This window comes from Tetrao urogallus (genome assembly GCF_951394365.1).
Source record: "Tetrao urogallus genome assembly, chromosome: Z".
Taxonomy (NCBI): domain Eukaryota; kingdom Metazoa; phylum Chordata; class Aves; order Galliformes; family Phasianidae; genus Tetrao; species Tetrao urogallus.
In genome coordinates, this window is record NC_136816.1 from 64,232,822 (window position 1) to 64,253,248 (window position 20,427).

Genomic DNA, 20,427 nt, shown 5'->3' on the forward strand with positions numbered 1-20,427 from the left:
TGCTGGAGGAGGATATTACTAAAACTGTTTTATGTAGATTTACCCAGAATCTTAAATGCATGAATTTAGAGAAGTGTCTGCAGTGGCATAGAGGTCAGTGTACCATGTTTGTTTGCATGACTGTGTGCAGCCCTGGAGGTTGATTACTGTGACAGTGTAATTACTTTAATTGGTGAGCACAAGCTGGCTGGGATTTATACAGAGATGTAACCAAAGGAACATTTACAAAAACATGTATATTTATAATGAGATAAAGTAAGTTTTATGTAGCTTCTGTTTACATTAGTCGCTACAGTAAGTGCTCTTGATTAACTGTTCCATTTTCTGTCTTACAGCTTGCCTTGAAGGGATCTAATTACGCTGGTCTATTAGAGCGGCATCGCATTCATACAAAAAATGTGGAGCATGTTGTAGACAGTTTACGGTAAGAATACATGGATGCTGAGAATTTCAGAACTTGCAACTGTACATAGGTGTGCGAAATAAACAGGAAAAAACAGTTAAAAAAGCTTTGTATGACAAGTCTTAGTAAAAGAATATTGAGAACAGGATGATATGGATGGACGGTCATTCCTGAAACATGTGAACTAGTTCAGTTTGGTTAACTAGCACATAAAATGATTATCTTGAAAACAGATGGAAAAGATAGAAAGCATTTGTGTGGGCATAAAATGCTTCTAAGCCAAATAACAGTTTAATTAGTCCATAGCTACATGCTAGTTTTCCAGAAGGATGTGACAGTAAAAGATATAGCACACATTCTGGCTTTTTTCTGCACTTTTCAGGAGTGAGAAGATAGAAGTCCGTCTTGTTAAACGTCGAGAATATAATGAAGAGACAGTTCGATGGGCAGATGCTGTTATATCTGCAGGAGGTATGATTTTATGAAAATGAAGTATTTCATTATGTTTTCATAGATGCATTTTTCAAATAAAATTTGCAGAGTATGAAGCATCTGGAGATATTCATACCTTGAAAACAAATTCTCCAGTATCTAAAGATGTGGCAGTAGGAAATAAAAGGCAACGCGTGGCCACTTTGGATATGTTTAGTGTTGTCTTTTGTAAAATGGTGTAAATTGTTGACTTTTCTATTGCTATCTACTGAAGAGGATAAAATACTTTTCTGTGATTATGTGTAGCCCTTTACCTCACTCTGTTTTTGAGAAATGTGAGGTGGAGACTAACAAACTGCCATTTCCTTCCCTTCCCAAACTCTTTCTTTCTTTCTTTCACATTTAATTCCAGTGACTGACAGACGTATCTATTTGGATAGATAGAGGTATGCAATTTCTGAGCCGCTTCTGCCACTGCTTAGAGCTTTCTAAATGAACCAACAGAGCAGCTATCCTGATTGATTCCTTTTAACACTGGATTGCAGCTGGTCATTCAGTTTTGCTTTTATAAATTGCTGCAAAATCTACTGTGTGTTGCTGAGCTCTGACGTAATGTTCAAGCATTTGTGGCAGTACCTGAACACTGCCTTGCATTTGTCTTCTGTCCATTTTGCCCTTAGTACTCAAAATAGGTTTTATGGGATGTGTTTATACCACAAACACCTCAATAATACTGCTGTAGATTTCAGTCAAATCTTCAAAGTTTAATACTAAAATGAGGGGTTAATGTTTCCTCTGCCAGCTTGACTGTGGCAACATCCCTCATAGTTATGAGAGAAGTTGGCACATCAAAGATTTTCAGAGCTCCTATCTTGTTGTAAAGACTGATTTGGATTAGAATTGTTCTTCTGTTTGACAGGGAACTATATTAACATCTGAAGAAACAGTGGCACTTAAAGGCTTATTCTCAATTTACCTTCTCAATTTAATGCGAGACTTTTTTCCAAACATGGATATGTGGAGCCAAATAAGATGTTTAAATTATGCCTTCTGATATGAAACTAGAGCTGTTGCTTTGATAGGAATCACTGTAAAATCTGATATTGTTTTCTGGCTTCTGAGATTTTGTTTAGCATTATTTTCCAAATGATTAATCTTAGTAGGTAATAAGTATATAGAAACCTCCATAAATCTCTTTTCTAACTTCTTCCAGTCACATTTGTTATCTTGAATTTTGTTGGTGGTGTTTTGCTTTAAAAATATTAGTAGTTTTCTGGTCCTTTTTTTGGTGTGTGTGTGTGTGTGTGTGTGTCTGTGTGTACCCCTTAGCTGATTGGCTGTAAATACAGATAGATGGTTAAGGGTGATATGTGCTACAAAACATGTGAGACTATTTGGATTAGAAGGAAAAGTGAAACTAACATCTTCTCGTTTTTCTGTAGGTGATGGTACAATGCTGTTAGCAGCCAGTAAGGTCTTTGATAAATTTAAACCAGTTATTGGAGTAAATACTGATCCTGAAAGGTAAAAACACATTTGGGGAAGCAGTGCTCCATTTAATATCAGGCATAATGTGCATCTATTTTCATGATGCATGTGGCATGCCCATGGCATTTAGCAACATATATGTCTATTGTACTTGATTGTAGGTATCAAGTTAACTTTATTATTATTATAATTTTTTTATTATATATTATAAAAAGTTTCATTATAAAAGTTTCCAGAAAGGGTTGTCCCCTCTCATCTGAGAGGACTACAGCGTATTGGATAAGCATTACTGTATTCAGTGCTTTCATACAAATGTACAAGTGCTTAGAGTTTGGTGACTTGTGTTACTGACAACAAGCTTGGTGCTGGAGGTTGTGGTATAGAGTACTGAACGGAAAGGAGACTTAGATAACAAAAGCAACTCAATGTGGTACCTGAACACTTACTTAAAGGGAAGCATCCTTGGAAGATGTTGCCTTCTCAATCACTTACTGGCATTTAGTTGTCCTCTATAAACTCCACGTAGCAGTAAGATTGCTTTGGGCAGGTGGATCCAGTGTATTGGTACTGCTCAGTGGGAATACCCTTCAAACGGGTGGCAGATAAAAACTCAGAATTCACTAAGATTTAGATTTTTGCTTCTGGTATAACCAATTAAATAGTAATAATATTAATTATATTAATATAATAATATTAAATCAATTATGTTAATTATATTAATATAATATTAATAATATTAAAATTAATATTATAATAATATAATATTAAATATATAATAATAGTAGATAGATAAGAAAGCAGTGATAAAATATTGTAATAATCTCCATACCTTGTTTCTCTTAAACATTTTTCAAATCTGTTAATATATTTTCTACAGTATCAAGTCTAAGTAACAGGGTTCAAATAACTTGCTTCAAGTTATCAAGTACCACTCATGAAACAGTGTTTAGCTTTCTGGCTTGGATGTGCCATTCATTTAATCTTAGGCCTGTCACCTGCCTGTCTTGTATCACCAACTTGTGTTAAATATTGTTCCTAACTGGCAAAGTTTTTAACTTTAAATTCCTTGCCTAGAACTGCAGTGACAAGAACTCTTGGAATGTATACATTATTGCAGGATTGCTAGCTGAGCAGCCCATTGTTAGGAGAAATATGGAAATAAGATCCTCACCTCTTGTGTATGCTACAGGAGGTGGAAGATGGGTGTGGTTGCTGATGTACTTTTAATACTATGGGCTTGTAAAAGTAAAAAGTCTAGCTTTGCTTTGTGTAACAAAAGGCTTTTTTTTTTTTTTTTTTTTAAAGGCATCAGATATTGGTATACTGTCATTTTCCAGTGCCTTTATTCTCTTTTGCTTCCAGATCGGAGGGTCACCTGTGCTTGCCTGTGAGGTATACACACTCATTTCCTGAAGCACTACAGAAGCTTTATCGTGGTGAGTTCAGGTATGATTTGGTGATTTTTGTTTTGTTTTGTTTGTGTGTTTTACAATACATTGTTTGGATAATGCTTAATAATGTGTGATCTGTAAGGAAGAAGTGATGCTTAGTAAAATTGTAATGGTTCAAATTATTAATTCTGTGTAAATGTTTACTGTATTGAAAAACATGTGGTTCCGAGTGGTGCTGAACTGTAAAGGATAAAGTTGGCTGCTGGTTCCTGGAAAAAAAGGCATTTGGTATGACCTTCACCAATTGATTTTCTTTTCTGACTTAGCAAATGACGGATGTGTTTGCTTTATATATTTCAACACTTAGGAGCATTCTAACAGTGTACAGTGTACACTTTTACATAGTACAGTGCCTGGTGATGCTAATAGAAGCTGATGAAGCCTACATGGTTAGGAAGTGGTCAGTTTGATGTAGATGGTTTTGCTGATTAAGGTACAGTGACTTAAATTTTGTTACTTGAGTAGTCTTAGGGAAAGCTTTTCTTTATCATAAAGGTTGCTCGATGCTTTCAATACTATATATTCTCAAAATAATTAAATTCACTTGAACTAAGGAGGAAGCAATTTGAATTTTAAAGGACAAACTAGGGTACAGTTTTTCACAGTCTCCTATTTAAAACAAAAGACATGGTTCTGTGGTGTCCTGGTTTTATGATTTTTGATTGGTATTCCACATCAAAGCATCACTCAGTGCACTGTCAGTTGCCGGACTGCCCTCTTTGCTCCCTAGCCGTCTTGCCTATAGCATTAGAGTAGGGCTTCAGTTTTGGAAACTCTTTATTTGATTTATTAGTTTCAATTCCAATCCTACTGTATTATATTATGTCACATTCCACTGTTATATTTAGAAAACAAAGGGTTTTTTTCCTCTTAGCTTGTTGCCACTGTTTTCCCTGTTAGGCCCATCTCCCTACCTTTTTTTTTTTTCCTTCCCTCCCTCTGCTTCCTTTTCCAGGGTGTGGGTCTGTGGGTCCCTTCACCCCCTTATCACTGAACTAGACTGAACCAGGCCACACTGTGTCATGTGGTGTGTTAACATTCCAGAAATAATTCTGTGATGGCAAGCAATCAAACAGAAGCAAGTCATTCACATTATAATATATTGCAGTTGTTTTTTGTTGTACTTTTAGAATACTTAATTTGTAGCTTGAAGCATTCTTGCATTTGTGCCATGAAAAATTCTAGAATGAGGTGAATATAGCCATCAGGTTTGATTATACCTAACTAAAGGAGTTTCAGTAGTTGTTACTAAATGAAAAGATACTTTTCAAATCAAATGTCCTCAGGCTTAGAAAGCAGAAGCTTTTAACTTTCCATCTTGGTAAGTAGTTTTGTTAAAGCTGTTAAAGTCCCTTGCTACTCTAGCCACTTGTAACATTTTATTGGATGCCATCTTGAAATTTTCATTGTTTTGCTCCTGTTGTTGCTCTAACAGGACTAAAGCCTCACCAGGGCAAAACACAAAATATCTTTCTGATTATTGCTTCAGATTAAGTTTGAAAACTGATATTCCTAAGCAAGGACTTGAGTGGTTGTTCTCTGATTTATTTAAGCTTAAGGAATCACAGGATCACAGAATGGCCAGGGTTGGAAGGGACATCAAGGATCACGAATCTCCTACCCCCCTGCCACAGGCAGGGCCACCAACCTCCACATTTAATACTACACCAGGCTGCCCCGGGCCCCATCCAACCTGGCCTTGAACACCTCCAGGGACGTGGCATCCACAACCTCTCTGGGCAGCCTGTTCCAGCACCTCACCACTCTCTTGTAAAGAACTTCCCGTGACATCCAACCTCAATCTTTCCTCCCTCAACTTAAAACCATTTCCCCTTGTCCTGCAGTTATCTACCCTTTCAAAGAGTTGATTCCCCTCCTGTTTGCAGGCTTCCTTTAGGTACTGAAAGGCTGCAATGAGGTCACCCTGCAGCCTTCTTTTATCCAGGCTGAACAAGCCCAGCTCCCTCAGCCTGTCTTCATAGGGGAGGTGCTCCAGTCCGCGGATCATCTCTGTGGCTCTCCTCTGGACCCTCTCTCTCTCTTTCTTGTACTGGGGGCCCTAGACCTGGACACAGTATTCCAGATAGGGCCTCACAAGAGCAGAGTAGAGCAGGACAATCACTTCCCTGTCCCTGCTGTCCACCCCTTTTCTGATGGAGCCCAGATACCATTTGCTTTCTGAGCTGCAAGAGCACACTGCTGGCTCATGTTCAGTTTTTCATCCATCAGGACCCCCAGGTCCTTCTCTGCAGGGCTGCTCTCCAGAACTGCTCCTTCCAGTCTACATGGATGCCTGGCATTCCTCTGGCCCAAGTGCAAAACCTTGCGCTTTGCTGTGTAGAACCTCATCAGGTTCAGCCAGGCCCACCTTTCAAGCTTGTTGAGGTCCCTCTGAATGGCATCCCTACACTCATTTGGAAGGAAATTTTGTGCTAGGTGGATACCTGGATCAACTTGTCTGAAAGAACTTCTGATGGCTCAGAGTACTATTAGGATGGTGATGTATATATGTTGGAGACTGGAAAGAGAGGATTTTTTTTTTTTTAATCCTTATCCTTGAACTATGTGGAAGTCACTTTATTTGAAGAAATCTGTTAGCATTTGCCTTGTTCCATGTAACAACCAATCCAATTGATTTATAAAGAACAAGCTATATCAGACCATCTTTGTTTTGTGATGGTAAACAGCGTAACAGGATCTCAGAATAGGGATGTAATAGTCCAGTTCTATAATTTTTTTTCTTTCTTAATTGAAAGTAGTCTTTCTATTTGGATTGGCTGGAAGAAACCTGATGAGGTTTAACGAAAGTGTGTAAGGTCTTGCACCTGGGGAGGAATAACCACATGCATCAGTACTAATTAAGAGAGGAGCCCTACAGAGAAGCACCTGGGGGTCCTGGTGGACAACAGGTTGGCCATGAGCCAGTAGTGTGCCCTTAGGGCCATAAAGCCTGGTGGGATCCTGGGGTGGATTAAAATGAGCATGGCCAGAATACTGTGTCCAGTTCTAGGCTCCCAGTGGAAAAAGACAGGGATCTTCTAGCAGGAGTCCAGCAGAGGGCCACAAAAAATGTTTGAGGCCTTGGAGCATTTCCCGTATGAGGAAAGACTGAGTAACCTGGGTCTGTTCACCCTGGGGAAAAGAAGTCAGAGGGGATCTGATAAATGTTTGTAAGTATCTAAAGGGAGATGGGAGACAAATGCATCACGTCAGAATCTTCTCAGTGGTGTGTAGCAATAGAACAAGGAGCAAAGGCCTGAAACTTGTACATAGGAAGTTCCATACAAACTTGTGGAAGAACTTCTTTATGGGAAGGGTGATGGAACACTGGAGCAGGCTGCCCAGAGAGGCTGTGGAGTCTTCTTGTATGGGAGATACTTAAGACCTGTCTGGATGCCTACCTCTGTGATCTATTGTAGGGTATTTGCTTTAGCAGGGGGTTGGACTTAATGATCTCAAGGTCCTTTCTGACACCTGTGATTCTGCGTGATTCTGCATAATGTAACTTTTGAAGACATATTTTGGTCAGTGTCATCTTATTTTACACATAGAAAAAACATTAGCTGGCAATTTGGTGAGGGTAAAGTATTAACATTTTGATATGATTAACTTCATAAGTAGAGAAGTGATATGGAAGCTATAAAACTTGTAATGTGACCTTGTATTTAGCCTTTAATTGTAAGATGCTCTGCTTTGTGAATGAACGGGTACAACCCTTGTATCTTCAAGACTCTCTGATCTTAGCTAATTCTGTAATGAGTATTTTGGATACTGATAAAAACTTTTCCCCTCCCTAAGGTGGCAGTGGCGACAAAGAATCCGACTGTACCTGGAAGGAACTGGTATTAACCCTGTCCCTGTAGATTTACATGAACAGCAGCTGAGCCAAGAACAACACAGCAGAGCTCATATAAATGAAAGATTCCAGGATCAAAGTAGGTTAAAGTCTGTGACAAGAATGTAATCACTTTGCTATGATAACTTTGAATAGGAGGCATAGATTTGTAAGAACTGAAATATTTGAAGTGTGGTCACTGTGTTTGAAAAGTGGGAAGTGGTGATACTTGTTAGCTCAAGGTTCAGGCTCTGGGTTTTTTAGATGGGAGTATGATTGTCTTCTATGTTTGTTAAGTGGTGTCTCTTAGGATTACTTGGCGTTACCATAGGAACAGTTTACCATGAATTCAGCAGGTCCACACTGAAAGCATCTCTGCATTACTTCTACTAAATTTGAGGTAGATTACCTCACAATTGAAAAACAAGCTGTCAGTCTGTCTGCAAGCAAATGAAAAAAGACAAGTGACAATGTCTTCTTGGGTAATTCCTAGGTCATTAAACACCTTCCATTGTTTTCTTTATGCTGGACTGAGAATTCAAGAGCCTCATTTATCCAGTCCTGTATTTCTTCACTGAGAAATCCTGTTCATTATGAAATACTCATTAATTCCTTTAAACTACCTTTGATGTAACTTCTAATTCTTAGAACTTAATCTAAAATATTTATTAAGTCACTGTCAGTGACTAGAAAAGGAGATAATCAGTCTGGTTGCCCATTGGTTCTCAGGCAAAGCAGTGTCTGAAAACATGTGGCATTGGTTTTCTGACCTTGGTTCAACTACTTGTACTTTCCACTAAAGGACAATAACTAGGTACAGACTAAACTGATGAAAAAGTCCTTGAAATGAAAATTGGACATTGAGAACCAACATTTAATATCAAACATGGGCAGTAAAGTGTGTCTTCCAATGAATCATGGATTATTTTTGAAAATCTAGGCTTTGGAGCCATGATTTAACATGATTCTTTTCAATATCTGCAGGATCTGATGTTTCTGGTCCACATCTTTTACCAGTAAGAGCACTCAATGAAGTCTTCATTGGGGAATCTCTTTCATCCAGGTATGTGTAATTTTTTGTTGTTGTTGCAGTGGGGCTCAACTGGCATCATTTCTTTTCATAACTCTGTAGTGGGCTATCACTTATGATGTTTTTGCTGTCAAATTTCTGCTCTAGTTTATCAATCTAGAATCCAGTAGGTTGGATTGCTGCTGGTTATGAAGCGTGTATTCAGAAATTAAGTGCAAAGTGCAGTGCTGTAAGCATCTGTTTTTCCATTCTCCAGTTTGGCCATTCTCTCCTCTGTTCTTGTCTGTTACTTTCTTGGCTAGCTATTATGTAATCATATACTTTCAGTTACTGTCTTTACCGTGAACTGAAGATTTCAGAAGATGACTTTGAATTGTCTACTCTTCATGAGCCTAGCATGACCAAACTGAAATACTAATAATATCTTCTTTCCCTGCCTCTGTATTTAGAAGCCCTGCATTTGGCTGAAGCCTTGTTATTGCAGGAAAATGTCCTTGTTCTAAGAAGACAGTTTGTATCACATAATGGTACTGCATTATGCGATGTACCTTCTTGATTGTCCTATCTGAAGATAAATGCATTTCTGTTAGCCAAACAATAACAAGAAGGATATGGGGAATATGAATGGGGCTTTGAGGAAGGAGTTAAAACATGATCCTCAGTCAGTGCTTCACCAAACTTTTACTTGTATTTTATTCTGTATTTTTTTTTAAACTTTAGTGTGTAACATCTTCTTGTGTTTGTACAGTGCCTGGGACACTGTGATTGCTGCTGGAAACAGTATAAATGTTCCATGAGTGCTTTATCTTCCATCTGGACTGCAGCCTCAGACTGGCAGAAGGAATTAGTCTCAAACAGATACATATATTGCTGTCTACTAATCAAATATAATTTTATCAAGATTCTAAAACGTTTACTTAATGTACAACGATAGAGGAACACAAAGATGCTTTCCAACACTTTACAATAGCCCTCTACATCTGAATGTCATAAATACACTATGTTCCTTAGTTCAGTATTTTTGAGAGGCAGTGAAGAACACAATACCTGTAGGAACAAATCTCTAGTAATAAATCTTGTGTTAATAGGACTTGAAGACTTTCAGTAATGATGTCACACAGATGGGTCTAATTTTTAAGGCTCAAATAAATTTTTATTTTTAAGGCTGAAATGCTGCATAAGAAGACAAAGTACTAGTGCATCTTCAAAATGTCAGTTGAGAAAACAAGAAAGTATTACAAGCTTTGTATTTTTAGTTTGTCCAAATCAAAACATCAATCACTAGAAGCTCAGTAAACTTCTTTTATTAAGAAGTTCAGTCATGTGAACACAGTGAATGGGATGTGTTTACAAGGGGTTATCTATTTATCTGAGGGCTGTATCGTACTATTTCTTTTAGGCATCAACAACTGTTCTTAAATATGACTGGAAGTTCTGAAGCTTATGGAGAGAGATTGGTTGTGATAGGCCTAAGATGAGGAATCCTCTGATACATCAATAATACCGTGCTACATGAATCCTCTGATACATCATAATACCAGTGATGATTGTGCCCCACGACTTGAACACCTGAGTTTTAGGAAGAATTTGTCTTGAGGAGAAACTCAAAAACCTGCTGAATGCAGTTTAAAAAAAAAAAAAAAAAAAAAAAGCAAGCTGTCTGTGAAGAATCACAGTGGGTTTTTAATTACTGAAGTGATCATGAATTCAGCTTGAAGCCATGCTATTATTTACTCTTAGTGTTCCCTGTTGTAATTTTGAGACCCAGTCACAGCATAAGAATTTATGCAGTAATTCAACAATTATACGAGAAAGGTAATGTATTTGCAGTTTCATTTCTGAGTACAGCAAACCCTGCTCGTATGCAAAGTCACTGCCAAATGATCCAGAGTTCTTCACATGGAATTGAATATTAAAAGTGGTTGCGAGGAAAACTGTCTAGAACTTCATGCTGCAAATTGCTTTTGTCCATTATAACAACTGCTATAAAACTGAGTGAAAAGTGGCCACCAAATTGAAGTACTCAACAAAACCTGTGAAATTGTCATCCAGATTTGAAAATATCCTCTGTAAATTTTTATGTGCCTGATAAGGCTGTGTGTTCTGTCTTATTCAGGGAGAACTTTAAGTCCTGCAAACCCAGTTTTAAATTCTCGCTTCATAGGGCCTCCTATTATGAGATATCAGTTGATGATGGTCCTTGGGAAAAGCAGAAGAGTTCAGGGCTCAATGTGTGCACAGGAACAGGATCAAAAGCATGGTAAGTACATGCTGCTGCTTTGACACAAAATATTGTTTCAGATAAAGTAGACTGACTTACTTTGCTGAAGCATATTGTCCATATTATGACTCTGTTGAGCTATGAATAATCAATGTGTATCAGTTATGTCTAAATAGTCTCACTGTTAGACATAGCATGAAGCTGTTTTGGATGTTTGAGAGGAGAATTTCTTCCTTATGGATATGGTGAGAAGAATAGAAAGGATGAGGAGCTGAGGAATTGTGACAAAAGCTTACCTGAAATTTTGCTCGAAAGTTTGTATGCCCTTAGAGAGGAGAGGTTGGGAATGTTGAGGGAGAGATCCTGCTCTGTGCAGTGGGTTTCTCTGAAGTCTCGTTGGTTAAAATTAAACTGCTTAGATTAAGAAGCTCAGGAAAACATTTATGAAGACTGAAGCTTTAATAGCAATGGGAAGACTTGTACTTAAGTGTTGTCTGGCACATCTATTTTTTCATTATTGGATTTCCAAGTCTCTTTCAAACTTAACTGAAAAGGCACTTTTTTTTTTTTTTTTTTTTTTTTTTTTTTTTTTGCCAAAATATTCTTCTTAGATGAAGAAGCATATATCCAAGGAGAGCTGTACTGATCACAGGAGTAGATTTCCTTAGCAGCAGTTTAAACAATCTGTAGTGTTACATGCAAATCTGATCAATTTAATTTTCTGTACAGTGGGAAAGATTTGGAAATGGGCTATCCTTATCATTTAAGGTTGTACAAGCTGGATTTTTCTGGCAAGCTAAGGTGGACTAAAACTGAAGCTTTTAATGAAATTGGAAAAATGAATATTCATGCTGTACCCATGGTTACTGGGCTTAAATATTCACTGTAACTCAGAATCTTGTATTCAGTCAGCATAACTTTGTCCTGGAGGCTGCCAAGAATGAAACTGGCAGATTGTTAGGAGAACTCTCCTAGTGTTTGGTACTTTGGGAACATATAGTTCAAAAGCTGTTCTTATGCATTTCATTTGCCTGTTTTCTATTGAGCAATCTCAGCAGAGGATTCCAGGATTCCTGTTTTCTTTGCTGTAACTGGTGTCTGGTTTAGGGGTCTTGTTGAGATTTCAGAGCTCCTCAATATGCAAGGCGTTTAAATTTAAACGTCCAAGTACTTCTTTAGCTGCCAGGTTAACTGGTTAGGAGAGAGAACAACCATGCATCTCAATTTCTTCTCAGCATTTGTTCAGGTTTGTAGATTGGTAGTAAGTGTAAGAGGAATACTGTTGGAAAAACACCCATGGCATTTCTGTAGTGTGTTATGTGGATGTCTGTTGCATTTTAAGGTGTTTTACAGCCATAACAAAAGACCTGGACTGAGAATTGTAAGCTGCACTGAGAACTAGGCAACTGACATGTTCATAGTACCTCTGCACAGAGGCAGCAGTCAGTTTTTGAATCTGGTCCCAGGAGGAGAACTGCTGTCCGCCTATGCTTAACAGCATTCTTAATTTTTCCATTGTCTGAAACCTACTTTTAATCCGTATGCAAGGTACTTGGGGTTTTTGTTTGTTCCCTTTAATTTTATTGCTTACCAAACAAGACTTCTACTTTTCTGTTTAGGTCCTATAATATTAACAAGGTAGCACATCAAGCTGTTGAAGAGATTCTTAATATCGGTGAGTGAACAGCCTGGCATCACTGGCTCAGTTCACACAAAGATACTCTTCTCTAATAGGTGCTCTTCTTAATCTTGTTCCAACAGCTAAAAAGCATGGAAGTTTGAATATGCCACTGAACACAGAACTAGTACAAAAAGGTTAGTGAAAAAGGCAAGATTTATTAAGATACCATAAATGTTGACGAGTTCATTTTTATATTCTCAGCACCACTTCAGCTGTTTTAGTGCTCTCGCAATGTTACTGAATCAGAGAATTGTAGCTGTTAGAAGGGAGGTCTGCAGATCGCATAGTTCAACTCCCATGCTAATGCAGGTTCTGTAGAGCAGATTGCATAGGAAAGCATGCAGCTGTGTTGTTCCAGAGAACGGGACTCCACAACCTGTCTGCTTGATCCTGTGGTCTATTACCATCAAGGTAAAGAAGTTTTTCCTCTTTAATCTTTTTCAGAAATATTATTTACATGAATTTGATGGAAAAACCTCTGACTTGAAATGAAAGCAGTAATTTAGACTTTAGAATGTGTAGATCTTCATGAGAATTTCAGTTGTCCTAAGATTTGAAAGATTAAATACTTACTCAGTTGAAGAAATTAGTGAATGTAAGTCATGGAATAGAACTTAAGCCTTGTAGAATCACCTGAAAGGTGAAGGCTGTTAAACATCTGGCAAGTCTCAAAAGTCTCAATATTATATCTCCAAATAGGGAAGCTGTTCTTTCCTGGACGAATGTGTTTTTCTGAAAAATTCTATCTACAAAAACTAATGGCTGATTTCTATTTACAGTAACAAATGATTACAATGAATCCCTGCTTTATAGTCCAGAAGAACCAAAGATGTTTTTCAGCATCCGAGAACCTATTGTAAACAGAGTTTTCTCTAGCAGTCGGCAGCGTGGCTTCTCTTCAAAGTAAGTGTTGACCGTAGCAGCTACTGAAGATCTCTACATTCTGTATTTTCTGTATGTAGGTAACACAAGAGTTTTCCTTAAAGTGTTTCAACTGCCGGTTTGTGTTCTCAGTGGCTTGAGTATAGTTCTGGTAAGAACAGGAAGAAGAGGTTTCCAAGCTGCATTATGCTTTCATGACATCTGAGCCACACACAATCCTACAGAATAAAAGAATCACACTGTGCTCAGTTCTGCGCACATGCCATTGCCCTCACTATAAGACAGGCATTGACAAACTGGAGTGAGTTCAGGAATGGATCTCTAAGAGTATTATGGGGCTGAAACTCATGGCACATATGGGAAGGAGGTCATGCTGAGCCTGAAGAAGACGAGACTAAGTGGGGGAATACAGTTCAAGTTATAGAGCAGAAAGACTCTTCAGAGCAGAAGGGTACGAGGCAACAGTCGTGACCTATATGTTATAGAATTCTGATAAGGAAATATTTTTCACTGAGAATGGTCTGGCAGTAGAATGGGCTGATGAGAGACTGCTGGTAGTATTCTTGGAATAGTCCAAACTTGAGAAGGCAAGACTGAAAGCAGCATAATCTATCTTTGAAGTAAGGCCTGCTTTGAGTTGAAGGCTGTGGCCTAGATCCCTTCCAAACTAAATTGTTCTGTAATTTAGTCATTTTAACATGGAGCACTTTTTATGGAACTCACTATAGTTAAGTAAATAAAAACATATGCAACTGTTATTGTATGTTTAGAGTAACTATGCTGAGAACAATACAGTGTGTCAATATCAACCAAATGTTAATTCAACCTTTTATGTCAAAACAAAGGGGTCTGACTTTGGAGACTTGAATTCTCCTTTTGAGCCACAGCTGTGTTGCAACATTTTATGACGTAGTAAGATTATAATGTCTTAAATGTTTACTGCTTCTTAGTAATTTTGATCTGTGAGGTTTCCAGGTTGAATAAACCTAGAGAGATGGTACAAGAAGAGTTCAAAATAGAAATAAATAACTGAATTTTCATCTGTAAGTGCTACAAGATCAATTCCTGTCCTGTCAACAGGGATAGGATATACTATAGAAACTCTCCTGCAGTAAAAAATGTCTACATACCTCTGAGAGGGGTATCTGTCCATTTTTTTTTTCCTTGAAGTAGTTTTTGCTGCCTCTCATGGTTTGTCTTTTGCTCTGTGCTAAAAATCTTGCTATTGCTATTCTTTCTCTTTTTTGAGATACTTTAACTGTCTAAAGTGAAACGGGGTAATGTGGCTCCAGGCTTCAGACTTGGCAGAGACTGGCTTGACATTTGGGCCCTCCTTCCAAGTTTTTTTATCTTTGTGAAAGATGATCTTCATGAAGATTTAAGTCACTGGAGTAATTGCCAATTAAATCTTGGAGATCAGAACATGTTTAGACCAAGGCCTGTTTGTGGAACAGTCAGGCACATCTATGTAAGACTGCAGTCTTGCAGCTTTTCTGAAATCACTCCTGGATCCCATCTAGCAATATTAAGATAAATAATAATAATTGTTGAGAACAATATTAAAGAGCATTCTAATTTGCTATACATTTGAAAGAAGAAATCTTGACAGATGTTAATTTCACTTATAAGTGAAGAAGATGGTTAGTAGCTTTATTCTGTCTGGACCAGCTGTAGAAGAGCTGCCTTAAAATTTTTCTGTTAACCAGACAACATACTGGTCACACTCTTATTATTAAAAGGAAATTGCTGCCATAACTACTGAAATTGTGTGGCAAGCATTCTGACCTTCAGCCTTGTGTTTGAAATGACTTTATCTTTTCTGTCAACGATTCATACAGCACAACAGAATACAGTAATATCCAAAGTATTTGAGATACTGCTAGTTGTAAATGCATGTTCCATTTAACTTCAAAGCCAAGATACTGAAATCATGCTAATTATGTAAGATTTCTTTTCTGTGAAAGATTAGGCAAACCTTTATTAAATGGGATCATCAGTAGCTTTGTTTAAAAATGCACTGAACTCCAGTTTCATTTTCAGGTGTAGCATTATAAGAGTCCTCAGACTTTTGGAGTAACAGCCTTCCTTTAAATAGGTCCTCTAATTCTCTCTGCTGTGATATTATTACGTATGCTCCTGTATGATTCAGCATTACTGATCCTGCAAAGAAACATTCAAGAGACAGTCTCTTTGTTCAGGTAAGTGCTTCTGTGAACCATCTCACTTCTAAACTGTTCTATTTTTTTGTTGGCAGAGTCTGTGTCCGTTCTCGCTGTTGGGATGCATGTATGGTTATAGATGGAGGAACATCATTTGAGTTCAATGATGGCGCAATAGCTTCAATACTGATTGATACGGAGGATGCACTGTGCACTGTTCTGTTCGAAGAATGAAAGGACCCTAGTGTCTTCTGCTGAAGCAATTCTGGATCCAGAGAGAGAACTCCTGGAGAAGGACAGCACATCATAATGCTGCATTAAGTTGGAAGTTGGCTTTTTTTTTGGTTGTAAGAGAAATTGGAGAAAAACTGAGGTGCTTTTCATTCCTTGGGTTGGGGATATCTTGGAAGCCTATTTATGCTCTTTTTGCATCTGGTGTATAAGAAATGTATCTGAAGTCTTACCTCTAAGTTCAGTGCAGATTGACATTTTTTAACCTGTATGGCAAATGTGAAAGAATATCTTTTTGAACCATAGGTAGATGGGTTTAAATACTAAGTCAGTAGCACTCAATATTCAGATGTACAGTTTTTTAATAAGTGTGGAACTGGTTAAAAAAAATAAATATCTTCATACATCCACTTTTGTAGAAAATCTGACTGTCAAAATCTAGAGATTTGGTGCAAGGATATATAGATTTTGGTAACTGCTAATGTTGATGTAATAAAAACACAAATCTTTTGTATGCTTTTCAGAAATTTTACAACTTTGTAGTTTCATATGATTCATGACAAATTTCTTGGCTCATCCAGTTTTTTTTTTCTACTTTGTAGATTTGTATCAAAAGTGAAAGCCTGGTTTAATTTCCAGCTCTTTCATATTTTCAGTGAGGTAGCTCCTTCCTTTGCTCTTTGAGTAGAGGGAGACTTGAAACTTAAGGCTTTTATTGAGCCCTTTGCTATGAATATGAAACTACAGAAAATGTGCTTAAGACAGTTCCTCATTGAATGGAGTATATGGCTTGCAGATGTCCACTCACAGTGTGTGCAGTTATCATAAAGAAAGATACGGACCTTAAGTTGAATGATTTGAAGTTTTAGTTTCTGAGTTTCTTTACAACTGCAGAATAATGAAATGCGCTCAGCTGAGTCCTACTATGTAGGCTGCTGTGAAAGGAATGCTTCCTGCTTCTTTCTGTGGAAACAACAATGGTGTAAGGAGCACAGTAACACTTCTTGATCGAGCAAATTCTCAGCTACAAAATACTGTTTCTCAACAGTCACCACTACTGATCAGCAGTGAATGCAGGCTTGCTCATAAAACTGCACCACAGCATGATGACCCACTGTTGCAGCCACTGCTAAAACATACCACTCACCATGTTGTGCTCACATCCATTGTTTGTTCTCCTTGAACATTCAGGAAGTGTCATTGAATGTCAGTGGGTGCCACTTTTTGCACATGAAGGAGTTCAGTTGCAAACCTTTGCTTCATCTGCACTTCCATGTCAGGTGCCATTTTGTCAGACTGCCCTCTGCTGCCATCTGTCACGTGGCAACAATATGTAGTGGAATATTGGTGGGAAGGTTCCTCCTATACTGCCATACCATCAACATCTGCTTGTGACATAACAGGCCAATGTAATAAAAGAGGAGACATTACTTTTGGAGCAGCCCTTGTAGTTAGAGTGCAAATAATACTTACATGTTACCCTGTTAATTTCCCCACAAAATTTATGCTGAATTCTAACTGGTACTGAATTGACAACAAATATAGTTTTATGTGCCTCTGATTATGTATGCTATAAAAAACTGGTTGTAGAAGAGGAGGTGACTTTGTAGATACTGTTTTAGAGAAACTGTGAACTTTGCCTTTGAAAATCTGTGCTGATTAATGCATAGATCAGAGGGCAGAATTTGACAAAATGAAGATTTCTACAGCAGGAACTCTTCTGACACATGACTTGAAAAAAAGTTTTTTTCCTGTCTACTAGGAAAAATGTATTTCCAAAAGTGAGTTTTTTCAAACTACTTTTGAATGAAGAGACTTCTGTAATAGATGTTCTCAGTTTTAATGGGGATGTTCTCCAGTGTGGCCAATCAATGTATTTATTGCCAATCACAAAATATAAACTTTTATAGCTGTAGGAAGTGTATGAAGGATTTTTCCTTTACACTGTGTTAGTTTTTCTATTCAGTTAGAAACAGAATTTAGAAATGGGTTTCAGTTCTAAGAAAAACCTGGTATCTATGGAACTTGTTAAAAATAAGCTATCACTGTGTTGTGCACGTTTCACCTTTAAGTGTGCTGTAGACCAATTTATTCACCTGATCTTGAGTTATCTGGACTATAGAGCAGAGGAGGAAAAGCAAAACAGCCAAATATTCTTTCAGAACTATATAAAGAGCAAAGCTCTTAATATCTAAAGTAGTTTGCAGAATTTATCTAAATGTAAAGATGCAAGACTTTAAAACATTGGCCACACAGAATAAGGTTACTCATAATCCCTTCATAGCCAGTTATAGACGGCCCTACGTGCCTTTTGTCCAGGATACTCATCCACTTGGTGTTAAGATTCAAAAAGCAATGCCAGTAACATTAATTTATGATTTCCTAGGACTTTACCAACAACTCTGAGATTAAAATCTTATTTAGTTACTCAGTTTAGCTGCATAAGTAAAATTTTCTGGCAAGGAACCTATATGCTACTTATTCAGAGACATTTGTGCTGTAATGTTTTAAAGATTAGCCTGAGTCGGTTGTGTTCCTGATAAAAGTACTCTTACTCTGAATGTTGAGACTAAAACACAATGTTTTCAAGTCCTGTGTACCCAAAGTATAATCTGATTTAGGGTTTACATTTTGCCGTTAAGTTCCTGACTGTTACTTAGCAAACCGTAAACCTGACCTACTCATGAGTGGCCTCTACTGGTTTTGTCTGTATTTTAATTGCACTTCTGTTATAGCATTTACTGGTGAATGCTTGATTTAAATAACAAGGATGGGTTAGAGATCTATAATAGATAATCAGTAAGCAGCTACCTTTTCTATTAAAGAATTGCAAAATCCTTTGTTATAAAGGAAAGCAGTAGAGACAACTTACCTTGTAGACAATGTTCTGTGACAGGGCTGAGTATTGGTATAACACTGATTTATTTGGCCTGGACTGGCACTGAACTCTTCTACCTGCTGAATCAAATAAAATCCATGGTGTCATCTTTTAGTGCCAGTCTACACTTGTGTTCTGCTAAACTAAACAGGTTGTCTTTGCTTTTTTTTTTTTTTTTAAATTTCTACATTATGTAATAAAATTAAAAGTTTAATAGATGCTTGAAGTTGTCCCAGGCCTGATTTCAACTTAAATATATATATATAATGCATATGTGATGTGTGTGTTTATTGTGCTCACCTTCCTTTCATTTACTAAGCATGACATTATGATACCCTGTCATCTAAATCACAGTTGGCAAGACACTGATTGCACAAGTTTCTGCTTTTTTAGTCACGCAAAAATGGTGGTGGCAAATCATTAGTACAATATAGCGATTCCTTAGCTTTTTATTAAATGCAAAACAAGTTTTATGGGGTTACATTATACAGAGAGAGAAGAATTACAAATAGATACACCTTTCATCTTGAAGTAAACTTTTAAAGTAATTTAAGGCATGAAAACTAAAACTGCAAACAAGCAATTTTCCACACTACTTTGCTGTGTACTTATTACTAAGCTTTTTATCTTTGGACTGACTTTGGAAGACACTATGCCTATGCAACAGCCTATTTACCACAACAATGGTATATCCCCTACTGTTGCTCACTGCTTGCAAGTTTTGTGCTAAAAGAGATACTAACACTTACCCTTATCCCTGGAACATGCCTAGCCCACAGCAGGACTGGGAGTGGACTGAGCCACATCTCTTCCCCAAGAGGTGGGGGGCTCATTACTTCTCCCTAGTCTTAGTTTGGTTGTTTTTTTGTTTGTTTGTTTGTTTTTGGTTAGTTATTTAGCTTTTCCTGTGACAATGTTAGCTTTTCCTATTAGTGTTAAAAGATACAGGAAGTTAAATGATACTAGAAACTTAAGCTAAAAGAGAAATGGATCTCTCTTAATAGCACCAAAGGAGTTCCTCTCAAAATCCCTACAGTGCAGCCCCAGTTTTTGTTGCTGCTCTGAGTTCTGGAACCAAGATACTCACTCCTGCAACTTTTTTTCAATATACTAAATGCAGCTGAAAGACCCTATGAAAGAAGTTTTGAGATTTCATCCCTAATTTAAGTTCACTTAAGCAAGGAAAAGCAACATGAAGTCTTGAAGAAAAACTTCACAGCAGCTCATTTGTATTGCTTCTTGTTTGTACAGTATTGAGCTCTTAAGTGCTTTCCTCCGTTCCAATGCTCCTTTACTGTTTCCATGTTCAGTGAATTCAGACTCACTCTCCCAAACAGGGTAGCTTCACATCTTAGTATACACATCACTCAGTTAATAATTTTAATGATTTTGATAGCATTATTTGATTTCTGTAAACTTCAGACCAGCAGAAAACTAAGCCATCTAGTACCTCCACTGATTTTTCCAGGAGTTGCAGAGCTGGAAGATTTAATCAAAAGCACTTTTACAATGCCTAAGAACAATCATAGCTGCATCAAAACCTGCAGCAGTTAATAAAGGCTGTAACAGTTCCATTACAGTGATTGTTTCACAATATTTTTTTTTTGAAGTAGCTCTCCTAAAACAAAAAGTTTCTACAATTGCTTACAGATCATCAGATTTCTAAAGGCTTTTTTTAAAGAGAATAAACATATTTATAGAACTACATTATGGCATAAGACCAAGATACAATACTT

At 37.4% G+C, this 20,427-nt stretch overlaps 1 protein-coding gene across 2 annotated transcripts; it reads left to right on the forward strand.

Annotated features, from left to right (window-relative positions):
• Positions 1–2,288: 2,288 nt before the first annotated feature.
• NADK2 (NAD kinase 2, mitochondrial) lies at positions 2,289–15,816 on the forward strand (the record flags this gene model as incomplete). 2 transcript variants are annotated; one of them, XM_079549037.1, is made up of 9 exons in its annotated part: positions 2,289–2,359; positions 3,686–3,769; positions 7,573–7,709; positions 8,594–8,676; positions 10,733–10,899; positions 12,480–12,535; positions 12,622–12,675; positions 13,321–13,444; positions 15,678–15,816. In XM_079549037.1, 9 exons carry the CDS (start codon positions 2,289–2,291, stop codon positions 15,814–15,816), a joined length of 915 nt encoding a protein of 304 aa, XP_079405163.1. The 2 variants fall into 2 exon arrangements, with proteins under 2 accessions (XP_079405163.1, XP_079405164.1); XM_079549038.1 differs by having other exon boundaries at positions 8,594–8,672; positions 10,804–10,899.
• Positions 15,817–20,427: the final 4,611 nt, after the last annotated feature.